The 17,838-nt window shown below is 47.8% G+C and overlaps 7 protein-coding genes across 7 annotated transcripts, besides 2 other annotated features; 4 read left to right on the top strand and 3 right to left on the bottom strand.

Moving 5' to 3' along the window:
* Positions 1 to 739: 739 nt before the first annotated feature.
* N7496_008728 (MDR family MFS transporter) lies at positions 740 to 2,781 on the top strand (the record flags this gene model as incomplete). The annotated part of the gene is made up of 6 exons (XM_056701647.1): positions 740 to 1,014; positions 1,087 to 1,165; positions 1,236 to 1,506; positions 1,566 to 2,069; positions 2,144 to 2,304; positions 2,362 to 2,781. The coding sequence occupies 6 exons, from the start codon at positions 740 to 742 to the stop codon at positions 2,779 to 2,781; spliced, it is 1,710 nt and encodes a 569-aa protein (XP_056553710.1).
* A 628-nt stretch (positions 2,782 to 3,409) lies between these two features.
* N7496_008727 (zinc-binding alcohol dehydrogenase family protein) lies at positions 3,410 to 4,555 on the bottom strand (the record flags this gene model as incomplete). Its single annotated transcript, XM_056701646.1, has 1 exon — positions 3,410 to 4,555. The coding sequence occupies one exon, from the start codon at positions 4,553 to 4,555 to the stop codon at positions 3,410 to 3,412; it is 1,146 nt and encodes a 381-aa protein (XP_056553709.1).
* A 1,040-nt stretch (positions 4,556 to 5,595) lies between these two features.
* Positions 5,596 to 6,438, top strand: N7496_008726 (uncharacterized protein; the record flags this gene model as incomplete). The annotated part of the gene is made up of 1 exon (XM_056701645.1): positions 5,596 to 6,438. One exon carries the CDS (start codon positions 5,596 to 5,598, stop codon positions 6,436 to 6,438), a length of 843 nt encoding a protein of 280 aa, XP_056553708.1.
* Positions 6,439 to 7,931: 1,493 nt separating this feature from the next.
* On the top strand, positions 7,932 to 8,938 carry N7496_008725 (uncharacterized protein; the record flags this gene model as incomplete). The annotated part of the gene is made up of 4 exons (XM_056701644.1): positions 7,932 to 8,099; positions 8,160 to 8,584; positions 8,643 to 8,720; positions 8,770 to 8,938. Coding segments are annotated over 4 exons (840 nt in total), but the record flags the coding sequence as incomplete, so codon positions are not given.
* Positions 8,939 to 9,601: 663 nt separating this feature from the next.
* N7496_008724 (uncharacterized protein) lies at positions 9,602 to 10,005 on the top strand (the record flags this gene model as incomplete). The annotated part of the gene is made up of 4 exons (XM_056701643.1): positions 9,602 to 9,668; positions 9,729 to 9,751; positions 9,822 to 9,918; positions 9,971 to 10,005. The coding sequence occupies 4 exons, from the start codon at positions 9,602 to 9,604 to the stop codon at positions 10,003 to 10,005; spliced, it is 222 nt and encodes a 73-aa protein (XP_056553706.1).
* A 532-nt stretch (positions 10,006 to 10,537) lies between these two features.
* Positions 10,538 to 12,588, bottom strand: N7496_008723 (uncharacterized protein; the record flags this gene model as incomplete). Its single annotated transcript, XM_056701642.1, has 3 exons — positions 10,538 to 11,052; positions 11,123 to 11,601; positions 11,657 to 12,588. The coding sequence occupies 3 exons, from the start codon at positions 12,586 to 12,588 to the stop codon at positions 10,538 to 10,540; spliced, it is 1,926 nt and encodes a 641-aa protein (XP_056553705.1).
* Positions 12,589 to 14,039: 1,451 nt separating this feature from the next.
* Positions 14,040 to 14,088: a sequence feature (Protein overlapping with rRNA (N7496_008722, KAJ5368962.1) was converted to a misc_feature.).
* Positions 14,089 to 14,109: 21 nt separating this feature from the next.
* Positions 14,110 to 14,249: a sequence feature (Protein overlapping with rRNA (N7496_008722, KAJ5368962.1) was converted to a misc_feature.).
* A 1,017-nt stretch (positions 14,250 to 15,266) lies between these two features.
* N7496_008721 (epoxide hydrolase family protein) lies at positions 15,267 to 16,613 on the bottom strand (the record flags this gene model as incomplete). Its single annotated transcript, XM_056701640.1, has 3 exons — positions 15,267 to 15,969; positions 16,021 to 16,246; positions 16,295 to 16,613. The coding sequence occupies 3 exons, from the start codon at positions 16,611 to 16,613 to the stop codon at positions 15,267 to 15,269; spliced, it is 1,248 nt and encodes a 415-aa protein (XP_056553703.1).
* Between the last annotated feature and the right edge of the window lie 1,225 nt (positions 16,614 to 17,838).

Below are 17,838 nucleotides of genomic sequence, written 5' to 3'. Positions count from 1 at the left end.
TATCTGAAAGGGACTATCAAAACAAAAGCAGCAGGGTCAAAAATATGACAAAAACATACAACAGCCAGGATTCGCATGTGGTCACCCACCATACTACTAACTGGCCAGCGTGTGGCTTAAGTACGGCTGAGCGGACGGGAAGCCCTGTTCTCCACACCCTATGGTCGTATGTGCTAGAATTCACATAGAAACAGAATATATCCACGAGGAAGAAAAATCGATCATGGGTTCATCATAACCGACTAAGGTTTTTCTGATAACTAATAGGTCCAGGTGGTGATCCGCGCCATGGCCTTAGAAATCAGGAGGCTAGTTAGCTAAGCTAGAGCGTGAGCCTTGGAAATTATCCATAGGCTTACAATCTCAAATATGAGAGAAGCCCTGAATAGCTGATGGGGGGTTTTTGGCGTTTCGGCGATGGACTCCGATCAGGTCCACACTCCGGTCCAAACCCGAAATACTGGTAAATGCAGCCTACACTAGAGTTGAATCGATGGCCCTGCGAGACTTCGAGATGAGACCGGATTTCGGAGGCAAACTCCGATTACCTGAATTCAGGGACACCAGGTAGTTTCAATAGTTAGTTAATTGATGCAGAATATTTGTCATCGGGAGGAATCTGGGCGGTTACTCATATATACACCATTTGGCATGATCTGAGAGTTTTCAAAGTATTGAGACACTATAGCAGCATCCCACACCTTTCAGCCACAGCTCTTCCAGGATAAAATTTGGTACAATGACGGAGACAACGTCTTACACTCCGGACGGACCTCCCCCAGGCGCGCCCGAAACTTGGCAGAATCACTCGACACAAAATCAGACTGGCGCTGGAAAGAGTCCCTTCAGCGAAAATGCAGATCTCAAGTCCGAGTACCCTACAGGGCTCTCAGTCACCCTCATACTGACTTCAGTTACTCTGGCCTATTTTCTGTTCTTCCTTGATCTTGCTGTCATTTCCACTGCCACTCCGGCTATTACTTCTCAATTCAACTCTTTGGTGGACGTTGGCTGGTAAGCACAGCTCGACTCTCCTTTCTTCAAATCGCAAATTATGCTTACAAGACCCCAATTTATCCTGCTTAGGTATGGCGGTGCCTATCAGCTCGGAAGTGCAGCGTTCCAGCCTCTCAGCGGCAAGATTTATAGCCAATTTCCGATCAAGGTAGGATTGAGTCTACGGCTTAAGCAGCCTGTCAGGTTGTGAATTCGATTCTGACGAAATGACAATATAGTGGACCTTTCTCGTATTCTTTTTCATATTCGAAGTTGGATCTGCCATTTGTGGAGCCGCTCAGTCATCGCCCATGTTTATTGTTGGCCGTACCATCGCAGGAATCGGTTCTGCTGGGGTGGCTAATGGAGCTGTGACAACCATTTCTGCAGTGCTTCCAACACAAAAACAGGCGCTTTTCATGGGACTCAACATGGGTATGGGCCAGCTGGGTCTTGCAACAGGACCAATTATCGGTGGAGCTTTTACTACCAACGTGTCTTGGCGATGGTGTATGTTATTCCATCACCCTCCACTTTTAGTGCTTCTCAAGCTAAGATGCGTGGCTTAGGCTTCTATATCAACCTCCCGTTGGGTGCTGTCGTCGGCGGATTCCTTCTCTTCAACAATATTCCCGAACCAAAGCACAAGAGTCTACATATGGGGAACCTTGGTACTGCCATCAAGTCCCTAGATCTCCTAGGTTTCATGCTCATCTGCCCCGCGGTCGTTATGTTCCTTTTGGGACTCCAATTCGGCGGTAATCAACATCCCTGGGACAGTTCGATTGTGATTGGCTTGCTGGTCGGTGCTGCCGTTACTTTTGCTTTGTTCCTGATCTGGGAGTATCGCCAAGGGGACAGTGCCATGGTGCCATTTGCAATGCTTAAGCACAAGATCATCTGGTCAGCGGCGATGACGATGTTCTTTAGTCTTTCCAGTGTTCTTGTTGCCGATTTCTACATTGCAATTTATTTCCAGGCTATCCACGATGACTCCCCTTTAATGAGTGGCGTGCATATGCTTCCAATTACACTAGGCTTGGTCCTGTTTACCATGGTTTCGGGTGTTCTGAGTAAGTGTCTCTACTTTCGATCAGTTGTCTCCCATTTAGTCTCCATGCTAATTATGGGGTTCGCCACTATAAAGTCTCCGTTCTCGGATACTATCTCCCATTTTTGCTTGCGGGAGGCGCAATTTCAGCGGTTGGCTATGGACTTTTATCGACACTCAGCTCCTCGACCTCGGCTGCAAAATGGATAGGGTATCAGGTTCTGTACGGCGTTGCAGGCGGTTGCATGGCAGCTGCTGTAAGTTCTGTTCGTCGCAAAGTATGGGTTCACCCGCTAATCACGCCTTCTTTGTAGCCCTACATCGCTATTCAAAACCTCGTGCCCGCAGAGCAGATTCCTGTTGCCATGGCTATTGTCATTTTCTGGCAAAACCTTGGCGCGTCAACTTCTTTGATTGCTGCAAACGCCATCTTTAGCAATATTCTTCGTCATCAGCTCCAGCAGCGCATCGCTGAAATAGGTGTCTCCCCAGATATCATCGTCGATGCCGGTGTACGCTCCATTCGCAAGCTAGTTTCCGGCTCTCAGCTGACTGAAGTCCTTGCGGCTTACGCCAAGAGTGTTGATAATGTCATGTATCTCGGTATCGCTGTCAGCGTAGCTGTCCTGGTCTTTGCTCCTGGTCTTGGATGGAAAGACATTCGAAAAGTCAAGGACCTCCAGGCCATTACCAAAGAGTCTCCGGACAAGCCAGAGAAAGAATCGGTGAAATAAGAGACAGGGGTGAGTGAAATTTAGACGAGTGAACCGGTCCAGTTGCCGGGAATCGTTTTAGTTGTATTGCTGGCTCTTGCAGTGGTCTCGCTACCAACGTGGTAGTATTTCATTCTCGATTTTATTTATTTATGTTCAACCCGCAGGAGTCGTTTCGTGTTGGAATTGTTGGAATTTCGTCCTTCATTGAGATAGACTGTAGTTGAAGAGCCATAGAATATTTAATATCACTATTCCTCGAGTTGCTGAATGGTCACAATAAGAAAATATGGCAAGCAGAATGCGACTCGCATACAATGTGTTACTGATCTTACTGAGAAAATTCCGCATCTCATTCTGCTCGACAGTGCTTTTCCGCGTTTTCGACATGGTGGCCCTAGCTGCGCGACTAGCTGGAGCTCCTTTTGAATTCATTGTACGATGAGGTTCGCAACTTGTTTCTTCTTAGCATTGACAATCTAGAAAAAATATAATCCACGAAAAGAATTGATATAAAATAGCAGGGTGGTGACTGTAATACCCATGGCCCGTGGACAAAACCAGTGATCGGGTATATTGCAAAAATTATTAAATCGACATCCTGTTCTACACCAGCAAAGTCCTGTTCCAACTGTCGTTCGACACTCAACTACAGCGTCACCACCAGCTTCTTTCCTGAGACGCCTTCCCTCTGGAGATCCAAAGCCTCTTGGATCTTGTCCAGCCCCTTGCCGACAACCCGCGGCGGAGGAGCTGGGACAAATTGGCCCTGCTCCAGCGCATGCGGCAGGAAGTCCGTGTAGACACGAGCAACGACACTCTTGGGGTCGACCAGGCCGTCGACAAGGATAAATTTAGCCTCAACTCCAGTGACGAGGCGCGTCCCAGTGGACTTGATCATGCCTCCTACCATGCCCATCAAAAAGGTGCCCTTCCCGACGAAAGACGTGAGCTTCTTGGCAGGGATGATAGCACCAGCCACGGCGATGAGCTTCCTGGTAAGCCTGGGATCATGTTTCCTCATCACGGCTGTGCACACTTCGACTGCGCCGTGGCCAATCGTGTAGGCACCCACAAGCTCGTGGCCCTTAAGCACACTGAGGATATCCTTGACCAGCGTTTTGCTTTTGTAGTCGAAGACATGAGTGGCACCAAGGCCCTTGACGTAGTCAAAGTTTTTGACAGACGAGGTGGATATGACTTGGTAACCGGCAGACACGGCGAGCTGCACCGCATTGCTCCCGACGCTCGACGCACCGCCAGTGATAATAACAGTGCGTGGCTTGCCTGACTTGCTGGTAGCCTTTGTGGGTGCGGGAACCTGGGGCATGTCGAGGCCCAGATAGGCTGCGTGAAATAGGCCGTACGCTGCAGTCCCGAGACCGAGCCCTAGGACACAGGCTTGTTCATCGGTAATATGAGAAGGGGTAGGCGACAGCATATGTTGTCGCATCACAGTATAGAGCTGGAACCCTCCCTCGGCCGAGCTGTTGACCTCTTTAGCTATGGAAGTAGCACTGCCGAAGACTCGGTCACCAACGTGGAAGCGCTCTATATTGGGGCCAACCTCGACTACTTCGCCAGCAACATCGGTACCAAAGATGAAGGGGTACTTGATATACCCAGCGAGCGCCGGACCGATGAATTGCAACACCCAGTCGAAAGGGTTAATAGCCACGGCGCCGTTCTTGACCACGACCTGGCCAGGACCAGGAGGCGTATAGGGCGCATCCCCAACTTCGAAAGGAATGGTCTTTTTGGCAGGAATCCATGCCGCCTGGTTCTGAGGAGGCATTGTTGCGAAAGAGCGATGGGAGTCTGCTGCTGTTTTCGAACAGAGAAGGTAGTTATGTCCCGTTTGAGACCAAAGTAAAATTTTACGCTCCTACAGAATAAAGAAAGCTATATGTACCGTCACCATTGCTGTTAAAGTTCCAAGGGGCCCAGAAGCTTTACTGTTCACTGTTGACGGGCCAGTACACAGATTTGATGGACGGACTTGCACGGCATGAAAGACCGAACACCGGATGTGCAATCGTGCAATCCCATGCAGTTCATTGTTGGCCCCCATGGCATTACCCTACGTTATTGGAGCCAAGACAACCCGGGGTCCAACTCAAGTGTTTCAGACTTATCTGGATACGCAAACACGAGTCCGGCCTTAACCAACCCTGGCCTTGCCTCCATAAGGACTACCTGCTGAACCAGCCCCTGTAGACCTCCCCGTCATGCCTGAAGGCTTTGGAATTCAAATCAAGTGGTTAAGGGTTAAGTTGCTTCGGAAAGTTACTTACTTCGCTTCAATCTTACTTGAGTCCCTACACGCGTTAAATTCGTCACCTACAAGAACTAACTATTCGGCTTTGCCAATGATTCTCCGCAGAAACCGGACTTCGGAGAGTGAATTCCGGTCGACCACGGAAGGAAATACATAAGGCTGACGGAGTTCCCTCCGGGCGATCAACAAAGCAAAGACGGGGATCTCCCGCTGGCTCCCGCCTGCCCCCACCTTACCACCAGTCATCAACTGAAAGTATCCAAACTTTCTGGCCTAGGTCAAGTCGCATGAGCAATAAATATCATGGAGAGATCTAAAGTAACCCACAGCCAATCCAGCACCTATGGCCAAGCTTGCATGCAGTGCTATAAGGCAAAATGCCGCTGTGTGCGAAGGGCCAATGGCCATGATTGTGAAAGGTCAATAGATACTTGATTTTGCAGCTCACAACACTCGGCTAATCGACTATTAGATGTATTCGTCTCGAAAAACCCTGTGAGCCATCGGAGTCGGTTCGCAGGCGCAATGCACAGACAGTCGCGGCTGAGGAGTCCGATATGCGGATCTCTCGGCTGGAAGATAAGATCGAGAGTGTGTTATCTGCCATGCAATCTTTCATCGGCGCTCAGGGAGAAACTGGCCCTGCTATCAACGTCAATCAACCAATCAACGGACACAGCAGCGCTTCATCGACTGCGTCTTATTCAAATGGTACTACCCTAGTGAACCCGATAGACACAAACCTTGCATTCAGTGATGGGTCGACATTCGCAGCGGGTTCCATTGAGACAGTCTCGCCGCACCCAAATACATTAATTCTGCCTCATCAATATCCTCTATCTCACAGCACTCCATCACTGATACGGGCAGATGATAGATTGAGTTTTTTCCGATCGCGCATGCTGCCTTTTTTTCCTTTCATCGACTTGGCCCCGGATATGACAAGCTGGTACCTGCGGCAGAGTAGGCCGTTCCTATTCCAAGCCATCCACACGGTGACCACCTTCTCAACACAGGAAAGGCTGGTTCAACTTGAAGAGTTGAAGCGTGTTTTGTTCACATCTGCTTTACTCGAAGTCCAGTCTAACATTGACCTGTTGCTGGGACTGTTGACGTATATAGCATGGAGCACGGATTCTTTCCTTGGCAGAGCAGACCTCCTCTCCCGACTCATGATGCTCGCCATTTCACTTGTATATGACTTGCGGTTGTTCAAGCCACCATCCACAGACGTGGAAGTTATGATGATGATCACCCAGGGGCGGGCTGATGACAATAACCAGAGCTCCGTTGATGAAACGCCCTATGGGTTATTGGAAAGGCAGCGCGCAGTACTAGCATGTTTTATGCTAAGCTCCAAGTCCGTGCGTCCTCTGATTGCTCATCAAACTCAACAGTAGTCTTGTTCTCGGGGCTCAGCGTCACTAACATTTGACTTTCTCAGTATATCATCCCATCTTGGGCGCCAAGATGCTTTACGATGGACGCCACAAATGGAAGAAGCGCTTCGATTCATTGACATGAATGAATCATGTGCCTCGGATGAGTTATTCGTCTCTCAAGTCCGCTTACAATTGTTAAAGCAAAGAGCGGAGGATCTCCGGCGTCAAGACGAAGCAGATTATCTTTCCACGGGAGCAACGCCCTTGGCATCAGCCCCTCGTTTATTCTATCTCAAAACTCTGCGAAGACAACTGCAAGAGCTCCGCTCTTCATTCCGGCCAGACCTTCCCCAGATTGGTAAGTAGATGTAGAGCCGAGGAACTGTTAAGTATCTCGTTGTCAGATCGCTAATTTTTTTTTTCACCGGGGTTATTCTCCGGCTTCGCATGCAGACATTCTTAATACACACACACAATATGTCGAAATATACATTAATCACCTAGCATATTCTATTAACACAGACTCACGTTCTCTGGGCCCGTCTGGAGGAAGAAATGACGATGGGATCAACCTGGGATTCGAACGCCTCGAGTGTTTATGGCTGTCAGTCGAGAACATCAAGTTATGGCTGAAGAGTTTCTGCGGAATCCCCTGTTCGAAACTTGTCGGCCAACCTTTTCATTTCTGGTCGCAAATGATTCTGAGTATTACACTCTTGAAATATCTCTCAACCCTGAAAGACCCAGAATGGGACTGTCAAGTGGTGCGCAACACAGTCAATCTCATAACAGCCATCGATTCCATGCTGCAGAGAATTGAATTGAGTAGCAAGGAGCCGGAGATTCAGTGCAACGACCATCTACTGAAGTATCTGTCGAAGCTTTTGCGCAGATGTCGCATGTGGGCTGAACCTCGGTGGCACATCACCTCTCAGGTACAAGATGTGGAGACCAGGAGGTCTCGGAGTGTCAACCCTGACACCAACTCTAACAATTACTATGTGCCCGATCTTGATCAGATGACCTGGATGCAGTCTATGGACCTGGGAAGTGAACAGTGGTTTGAGGATGTACTAGGCATGCCTGCAACATTGTACTAATTTGCTGGAATTTGCGTATCATTTACTGTGTTGGTGCGGCATAATCCTACGAAATTGAATGCAGACCTTTAAGTCGGGAACCGTTGTGAGCGTAAGTGTAGGTAGAATTGCCGAGACTGGTACGGCGGACTATAGAAGGCACTCTGCCATAACCCCTAAATCCTACTAATCTAACCCCAAATCTCGACTAAATTTGCTCTGAAAACAAGATCTTTGAAGGAAGCAGAGGCCGTAATTCATCACATGACTTTTACGGAGGCATCTTCGATTACCGCCTTGAAGTTCTGCCGGAATTTCGCCCTTCCAGTAAGTTACATAATAAGGCTGACCGCCTCCGGATCTCCGCATAAGGCCCACCTAAGAGCCTCACACTCTTCTTTAGGCTCTGATCTACGGTACCTTCCATACAGTCGACTCTCTCCCACACCCACACCGAAAGCAACCATCCAACCAGCTCTAATGTCAACCTCATTCCCCTTGTTCCGCAAGGCCATTGAGCCTGGAACTATTATCGACCTTGATAAACCCTCTCCTTCCCGCTGGAAGATTCTTGAGAAGCTGAATGAGTATGATGGTCAGGTATAACCCCTCCCTTCCCATTCCAGGGCCGTTAAGAAGCTAAATGAGCATAAATTTCAGGTCACCGTGGAGCAAGACAAGATATATGGTTCCAGTTCTTTCGCCTCCGCTAGACTCCTTTGCTATAACCCTCAACGACGTGCAACGAAAACCTTCATGCGAGTCTACATTCAAGTTCCCCATCGATCAACTGAAATAGATAATGTGGACACTAGAGGCCAACAAGCTATATCATGGGACCCTCCAGAACTAGCCTCCCTTCTCGATCTAACTGAAATGGGCTCAAATATCACTCCAAAGCTTCTCGGATACAAGATCGGTACCCAGGATCGCTTAGGGCTAGTTCCGGGTGGTTTTATCATATGGCTTGTTTGGGAAATTGTTCCGGGGCTACGTCTTGGCGATCGTGATGGCGCTGGTCTATTTTGGGGTCTTACACGAGACGAAAGAGAGCATGTTCGTGTAGTCTTTACTACCGCTCTTAAGTAAGTTTAATACTCCTTCACTTTCTATCACTGATTCTAAGAATTATCAACGTTCTAGCAAGCTTATGAACTACGGATGGTACCCTTACGAGCCTATGGTAAGAAGTCTAGTTTGGCACCGGGAGACTCAAACACTGTATGTGAACCACGTCATCCTGGCTTACTTACTTGCTGGTTCAATATAGCTACTTCATCGGTCGCTTCAACAAGACTATGGAGGCTCAAGGTTTAGGTAAACCTAAACAGGTTGAGCCTGCCCAGGTGGTGGCAACTTTTGGGCTTGCTATGCTGGACCCTCCAGTTAGATGGGAACAACATAACTGGGATAAAGATACTTCACGCTGGAAATGGTAACTAAGCAGGAGTTCGAATGGTTCGCTCAGCCTCAGATTGATCTTTGCTTTGCTATGCTAGGAAATAATACAATCATGTGAGTGACAGACACGAGATATTCTTATTAAGTGTCCCGCGTCCAATTCTGGTTCCGCCTGCCTGTGGTTGTGAAGGTTGAGTCTGCGAGGGTTTGCAATGCAACATGGTAAAGACTCTGACAAAAAGACACTGTTGAAATGACTTGATAAATAATACTGGCTTCTATCAGAAACAAGAAAACAAGTGGACGGGTGAATTTCTTGATGCGTACACAAATCTGACTGAGATACAAACTGTCATGGATCTACTCTGGCGGAACGATATCAGTGCTGACAAAATTTGGGAATTGCATTCTACTCTCGAGCTTTCATCGCCGTCGATCGTAACTGCATGTAAGATTTGTCTAAGTACTGAAGGGTTTCTCGATATTTAGCCTCTGAGCTGACTTTCCTGAATACAAGTAGGACATCTGGGTGCCTTTTTGCCTCAGGCTCCCTTCCTGGGCCCTACAGCGCAGAGACGGGTATCATTCTTAACTGTCAGATGGACGATATTCGGTCGAATAAACGCATCTACCCAAAGCTAGATAAAGATGCTGCTGTTGAGCTACTCGAATAGTCAGATCGGTGAGCACCCTATGACAATATGGATACCTTCAAGCTCAAGATTGAGTTCGCTCAGAAGACCTGCTTGGGAGGTGTTGATACTGAAGGTATTGGAAAGATTCACGATGGGTGATTGTTGATGAATCTAAGATCTAACGAGTGGCTAGAGGGTCTAAATAGGCATGATCAGGTGAGTATCAAGTAGGAGGTATCATGGTCTGGGCCGTCAGTCATGATACCGCTGATGGTAAATTTACCAGCGCCCTTGCTGGGTGGGCACCCCAGGCCAAACCGATCAGGTGGTACTCTTGCAGGGCGAAGACGATGTCGTTACAACTACGTCCAAAATCTCCCAGTGTAAGTGGAGCAACTGTGGTGAAATTTGGACCGGAGACTACGTGGCCTTTAGTCGCTCTGATCCTGGTCACAGAAAAGGCGAACTGATGATCGACGAAAGAGTTTTCGAGGATGGGCTGCTCCATAACCTTTGCTGCCCTAAAGAGGATGAGGCCTTGCGACGATCATTGACTATCAAAAAACGCAACTGGGTCAAAAATATGACAAAAACATACAACAGCCAGGATTCGCATGTGGTCACCCACCATACTACTAACTGGCCGGCGTGTGGCTTAAGTACGGCTGAGCGGACGGGAAGCCCTGTTCTCCACACCCTATGGTCGTATGTATAAGCTTCATGTCTACAACAATCTATTGAGATCATACAGCCTCTCGGTTGATCTCAACTTCTTCAACTAGAGACACCTCGCCCAATCGCTTATATTTTTCAGCGTCGCTTGCGTGTTTTTACATATATCTATAGAGATCATGTCTCAAGAGGAGGGTGCGAAAAGTATGACGGTCATTGCAAACATGAATGCACCGAGTCCATCAGCTGGGTCATTGTCCTTATCGACGAAAAGAATCCACGTTGAATGATGCGTCATATTTGGACTGATTGTATAGTTGCCACAACGATTCACTCCTCGAGATCCTCTTCAGCTCTGAGTGGGATTGCCTGAGGCGACGGGCGCAAAAGCACTGAACTTGGAGGCATATCTTCTCCACGGTCCTGCCAAATATCCAGGCTCAGGTACGCAGCCTTATGTATTGCTAAAATTTCCTCTACCTCCCACTGATCCCGCATGTACCTTGACTTTCCTCGGCGCAGCCAGCCCACTATCGTATCGATTGTCAATCCAGTTATAACAATGAGACCGCAAAGTATGAGTGTTATGGCCAGTCCAAGAATTGAAAAGTTTTCGTATCCCGAGGCACCGGGCACGAGTTGTGATTTGCATTGGGAACGCTGGAGGCTATTAGTCGGTGCGGTAATGTGCCACCCGGCAGCGGGGAGGTTTTTCGGTCTGGTAGCCCACTCAAGGACAGAAGATTGCTCTTTGGCAAGGGAGGTTGCGAACCAGGTTGATACTTCGATTTGCCATTGGTTCGGTGGAATATATGCCTGCACATTTTGAAAGGCCATCATCGAAGCTGGAGTTAGGAGAATGTGCTATCAGCTCGGAGTTGGATCTTCAATAGAGAGGTAGTTACCTTCACTTACCATTGAGAGCGGCACCTCCTCGTCCATCGACATTGGAATACATGCTCTTATCGACGGCGTAGTTGAGAAATCGTGAAATAGTCATAATCTGGGCGGCACTGAACTCCAGAGATATGACTTTGGTAGTGTAGGCTTGATTGGCCGCGCTCATAATTCCACCCAGTGTAGTACAGCCGGAATCTCCAGGTCTATTCGGGTTGCACACCTCATACTGGTCCACACATCCCAAAAGATTTGTCTCGTAGCTTTTGGACCACATAATCAGGGTACCGTTTGTTCCTGGCACTGTAACTCCTGTATCTGACTCTATCTGGGCCGTCATCCAAGGATCGTCGCTGGGCTGAAGGTACCCGATATCATTTTGCGTCAGCATCATCAGGGTTATATCGGCGTCGGTTTGGTTCATCCTCGGATCTGGCTCCCATGAAATAAGCGTGGTGTGTAGAATGCCAGTGGGATCAGCTTTTGCATGCATTGCGCTGAGATCGTTCGTTAGTTTGACGTCCTTCTTGGTGTTAGTATTGAATTACTTACCTCAAAGTGTATCCCACGCCATCCAGGTTGGGTACTGGGGTATAAGCAAACGTGTAGTTGTACCCTAGTTCAGGCTGTATTCCGGCGTTGATATAAATTATTTCTCCGTATGTCGAATCGTTCGATACTGTAGCCAAGCCAGACTGGTGGCGAATTGGCGCGCAGGTGCAGACTCGTCTGAACTTGATCCTGTCTTTTGGTGGCGCATTAATACCAAAGTCCACATGCGAATCCAATCGACCAGTATCCATTTGGAATGCAGAATGGCTGTTGTAGGCGCAAAGATTGTCTCCAAATGGGCAGGAGGCGTTCAGATTGGTGGTGAATGGTAAGAATGGGCGCACAAATGTCCCACAACTTGGCCCATCTGGGTTTCCTTGGTAACATTGACGGACATATGTTGCCGCGTCATAAGTATCTAAAAGGCCCTTTGAAGACAAAGGACTCAGCACCCCAGCGATGGAGTCAACCACGAATCCTCCACACTCTGGGCCGATAACGAGAGTGGAGACACTTGCAAACTTGGAGATGTAACTCGTGAAGAGGCCAGAGACGCCGAAAAGGAGGAGGGTTAGAATAGCAAATGTTGCAAAGGGTAGGGATCGCCAGAATCGACTTGACCCCGTACCCCGATGTGAAAATGGAAGGACCAGCAACGCCCAAGCTGCAGCCGTTGTACCCTTATTGCGGAGAATTACTTGGCGTTGAAGGTGTAGTGCATCTTGTCTCTCCCAAACCTTCGTGGTATTTGCTTGATGGATTGCAAACGCGATGATGTTCCAGAACAAGCTCCCAGCAGAAGAGACGAGGACGGCCAAGAAGGCACTGAGGATTCCAGCCTGTCGTTGTGACAACGTCAATGTCGCTCCGCGAATTCCACCCTCAGACCAGTCAATCCAGACGCCAGTATACGTGTGGATATCGTCAGCCATCACGGGTGGCGTTCAAATTGAACTGATTCTGGGAATTTTCAAAGGAAAATTCCGTGTGATGGGCGAGGCATCTGAGGCTTCCAGCCGAGTTTTTTTTATCGTCCCTCGTGGGTAGGCCACTCCATTTAAGTTGGTCTTGAAGAGGTCATTAATTTCGTATTATTGGCTAATTAATATTAGGAGTAGATGGTGCTAAGCGCTCTCGGGGTCTCAGCCTCAAAGCTTCGTATTTAAATACATACATTTCAAGAAAGAAGGGTCCTCCGGGGCATATCCTAATAAGGTTTAGCCTTTGTATTCTAGGGATTTGGTGCCGATTTTGAATTTGACCAAGCTACGTCAGCCGTTGTGCATTCATCATCACCTACTCCAATGTACCAGTCTTAGCCGTAGACTATTTTTTGAATGGTACTACCTCCCCTGTTTACCCCATAGTATTACTGCTGAAAATGATCTTGGGGGCTGGTAGGGCAAATTGAGTGTAGTAGGCTGTCTCGGAGCACCGGCAGTGGTGTGTGGTCGGTGCACGTCAGCACGGCGGCCGTACTGCTGGACCTGTCGCCTAACTATACCTATACCGTACTCGTGGGCTTCGGCGGCGGCTGAGGCGCCATGCGGTCAGCCCATCCCGGCCAGGGACCAACATCGCCTAAAATTTGCAATTAGGGTTAGACACAACAAGCCCAAATCCCGAGTTGGCGACAGAAATGGAGGCTCACTGGTGGAGATGTGCATGATGGCTATCCCCGACATGGTCATATCTCGGCGAGGCTTACAAACAGACGTTGAATAGAACCAGAGACGATGCCCGAGCATCTAGAATAGGCTTCTCATTGGATTCATCCATCTTTTTCGGGTCTCAACACCCCCGCAGGTGCACTTACGATGGTCCCCTCTTCAGACGCGATATCATGTAGCTTGTTCTATTGCTTCCCGGTCGGTTGTGCCCACTGCCATGTATGATTCAGCTGCGGGAGACCAGACCCTTGAGTTTCAACCTGCCACGATCATTTTCTCGCTTCGTTCCGCGGTGAGGGAAAACTGCAACACGGTGTTGCCTCTCCTGCCTCGGAATGCCATTAAACTGAGGCAGCTCGTCCGACGCAGTTCCCATCACTTCGCAGCCCACGTCGTCAGTTCGATCCTCAAAGGGTATACATCAACTAGTAGGGATGGAGTTGGTCTCGGTCCACCCCGATCCTATACGCGTTGGTCAGTATTCCCCGATCCGACAGAGTTGCGCTACATATAGCCATCAGAATGGCACGTTGAATTGAAACTTAGGTGTCTGCGCGAAAGCGTTACCCAATGCTTTTAATCAGCAAGGACAGAAAAATTGTCTATCCTGGTGGTTTTCTACTTCATAGTTAACGATAGCAAAATCATCGGGCAAGCCGCTATGCTAACAATAATACACGCTAAGGATAACGAATGACCAGTGAGTGCCATCATCATAACTCGACAAGCAGATTATCGTGAAATGAACAATGGTCAGTCAACCTTAAAAAAAGGAAAACATACAACAGCCAGGATTCGCATGTGGTCACCCACCATACTACTAACTGGCCGGCGTGTGGCTTAAGTACGGCTGAGCGGACGGGAAGCCCTGTTCTCCACACCCTATGGTCGTATGTGCTTAGATTCGCGTTGAAACAACCCATATAGTCTTTGTCCAAAAAATTCTGTTCTCAAATTTATTCCAACGAAAATGCAACTTCGACGTATCCGTAAATATTTAAGGCTTTTTTTTTTAATAGTACAGTAAAGACTACTGCCCCCGGTAGATTTAGCGGACTAGTTTACGCTGTTTCCCATAAAGGAGACACCTTTAGATATTGCGAGCTGAGTTTCTGAAATATATATCTCGTGGACCGATCTTCCGGTTAATTAAGATTAGGAATTCGTTGGTGTGACTTGTTAATCAGGGCTCTTGTATTCTTATATTGCAGTGGAATGGAATTGCTCTATATCAATATGTATAGCTACTACTACTTACGAGGTAAACTCTAACCCTTCGGTAAATTCCATCACCGGGTACTACGACATTTCCTCTCATCGTTCTTGTCCTAGGTCCTCTTTACCCATTCCATATGCCTAGTTTCATCACGTGATGTACCGCTCATCTGCTCGTCTAAGATGATGAGATCTCAGAAATGATGCCAAATAAGTTGGCCGTCCGCAAAACTTTGTTTTTATGAATAACCGGGGAAGGGCGTAGGTCAGGGTCCGTTAGAGGTCGGTTCCCTAATCAAAAGGCTTCAATCAGGCTGTCCAATCTCAATTCCAGGCTAGGCGGAATTTGAAGCAGAGGACCAGAACCCTATGGAATTAGGATGAAATAGCCTCGGAGCGCACGGTGGATAACCGAAGATAGGCAGCTGCGGGTCACAAGATACTACACATAAGCAGTACTGTGGGGCAAGGCAATTGGAGGCGCCTTGGATGAATTCTGAGTAATCACTCAGTGGGCCGTTAATCACAATCATTTCACGTGTTTTGCTACTAGAGGCCTGATCGACCGGTTGATACGCTATTAAACCACAAGTTCAATGTATAGCAAAAGGTCCAATTGAATCAACTAGACGGGTTGCATGCATGCTGCAAAAAGCTTCAGGGACAGCCAATGGTTTTCGTAGTATGATCTATTCTCCTGCTACAGTGTACTCATTATCACTTGTCTAAGCACCCACATAGCCGTCCCTGTCCCTCACACATCCGTATCCTCCTCCATGCTTTCCAAACATCCTCTGTAGATCCCGTGCAATGACCTCTGGGTGCTCCGTCGCAGCAAAATGTCCGCCATGCTGGTTGTAGCTTTGGTATACTACATTGCCCATCGAGGCCGCCCACGTGTAGGGAACGACTATCAATTCCTTTGGGAAGTGCGCAAGCCCAAGCTTGACGCTTCCGATCCAGGACTCTGTGCGGTCGCGATGCACGAAGGCCGAACGCCCGGAACTATCTTTAGGGGGGTGTGTGGCCTCGTAATAGATGCGTAGACTAGCAGCAGGCCCAGCGCAACTAAACCAATACAAGGAGACCCATGTAAGTATCTCGTCGTTCGTCCACGGGTATGCGTCCGTCCAATCATGCAACTTCTCATATATCCATGCGAGGAGACCGACAGGGGAATCGGCAACAGCGTAGCCAAGTGTCTGGGGCTTGGTAGACTGTTGGGCGCGGTAACCAGCTCCCTCCTCGAGGAACCACCGAGAGCGTGCAAGGCCAGAGCGATCACGGGCGGAAAAGGGACGTAGCGCGTGTTGTAGAGCAAGTAAGGGATGGCGGAAGAACGATGGTGGGTGAGCTCGCACCATGTTAATATGCGATGCACGGACGTGTTTTGGATACATGAGACCCATAGTGCGTGTAATCATCATTCTATACATAGAGTTATGAAGTTCCGAAAGCAGTAACAGGCAGAGAACTTACCCCCAATCACCGCCTTGTGTCACGTACTCGTTGTAACCCAGCGTAATCATGAGTTTGTGTAAGGTCTCGGCATACTGAGCAAGCCCAAAGCCACGCTGTTTGGGTCCTTCGGAGAAACCAAAATTTGGAATTGAAGGAGCAACGATGTGGAATGCAGGCTCACTCTCGCCGTTGCAATTAGCGAGAAGCGGCAGTAGCTTCTGAACCTCTAGAAAGCTCCCCGGCCCTATCGTAAATTAGTGTAAGACGGGGGAAATTGACAAGAGGACCTCACAGCCGTGACAGAAAAGAAGTGGGATTGCATTCGCTAGGTCGCTTTTCTGGTGTACGAAATGGATTTTCAGTGGCTCAAAACCATCAGCCTGGATTGTAGATTGAAAATGAGGCATCTGGTTGATGTCCGCTTCCGCTTGCCGCCAATCGAATTCATCTCTCCAGTACGCTGCAAGTTGTTTGACATCTGCAAGTGGTGCCCCGAAATCCCATTCAGATTCGTCAAGCTCATCAGGGAATATCACCGTGGAAAGCCTAGTCTTCAGGTCTTGAAGCCTAGACTCCGGTACGGACACTCGATAATGTTCGACAGCCATCATAAGCTAAATTACAGAGGGAGGAAAAGTACAATCTCTGAAACCAAATCAGTTTGGCATGCGGTCTGAGTCGAGACCATTTATATGTAAGTTAGCTGCATGGTGATTATTAATTGATCTGGAGTTGCGCTAACTAACTAACTAGTTAACTAACATAACTAACTAACCTAACTCATCTACACTTAGTCAGCGATAGGTGTGTTTAGATCGTTCGGCTTCGTGTCCGAAGTTCTGCAATACTTCGGTGAAATAACCGAGATATCCGTGCCTAGGCGAAGAGTTCAGTAGGACCTCAACGTGATTAATTATACAATATGACGGGGTTATAATCTAGAAGTAAAGATGTTATCAAGAAAAATTAACGCGTACTTAAGATTATCTATTCGCTATCTTCGACTATAAAGTTAAGAAATTCTCTATTTAGAGACTACACGAAGATGGCCGGCAAAAGTGGATTATACTTGATTCATCACGTTTAATATCATAATACAATACCCGCGCTTCGGTGGGCACCCAGGTATGAATAGTTTGAATCCCACAATTGGTCTCAAATATTTTGTTTTGACGAATATGAGATCGAGCGACGAATAGGTTAACATCGAGAATATACCTTACGCCTTGCTTGAAGCAATTCAAGAGCGTGATATTCGTGGGCTTCCTTGTGATATAAAATAAGTTAAAGAGGTATTTGGCTGCTTTTGCAGGTTCTGTTCGACGTATTAGCTTAATACCACTACTCGGAGACCAAAAACCACCATCCAACAGTCCACTTCAATGAGAATATTGCCTCATTCTCGGCCGAAAGGTGAATTAATGACAGGAATTTTAAGGATCAGAGCACACCGATGGCACAATTCGGAATCAGATAAGACTCGAATAAGGATTGCTAATCATAGAATGTGTTAAAATTTTCTGCCTCCTTCTATTGTGGCTAGTACTTACCTAAAATGCTCCATTTGAGAACTAGTTAAGTCAACCAAGTTATCGACCCGACATTGAGAGCTTAGTAATACGGAGACTTTTAAGGTTGTCAGAGACGTCACTATCGGGGGAATTACTTAACTAACTCAGTAGTTAACTCAGTTAACTAGGTAACTAACTAACTAGTTAACTAGTTAGTTAACTGTCATCGAGAGCTTAGTAACACGGAGTCGTTTTCCAGCTAGAAACATCATAGTAAAATGAGACACTTCTCATGCCACCCGTCAGGGCTTAAATATTCAAGACT

The sequence above is a fragment of the Penicillium cataractarum genome (assembly GCF_028827025.1).
Source record: "Penicillium cataractarum strain IBT 29864 chromosome Unknown utg000007l, whole genome shotgun sequence".
Lineage (NCBI taxonomy): Eukaryota > Fungi > Ascomycota > Eurotiomycetes > Eurotiales > Aspergillaceae > Penicillium > Penicillium cataractarum.
The sequence above is the reverse complement of the archived record's forward strand: the minus strand, read 5'-3'. Positions and strand labels throughout refer to the sequence as shown.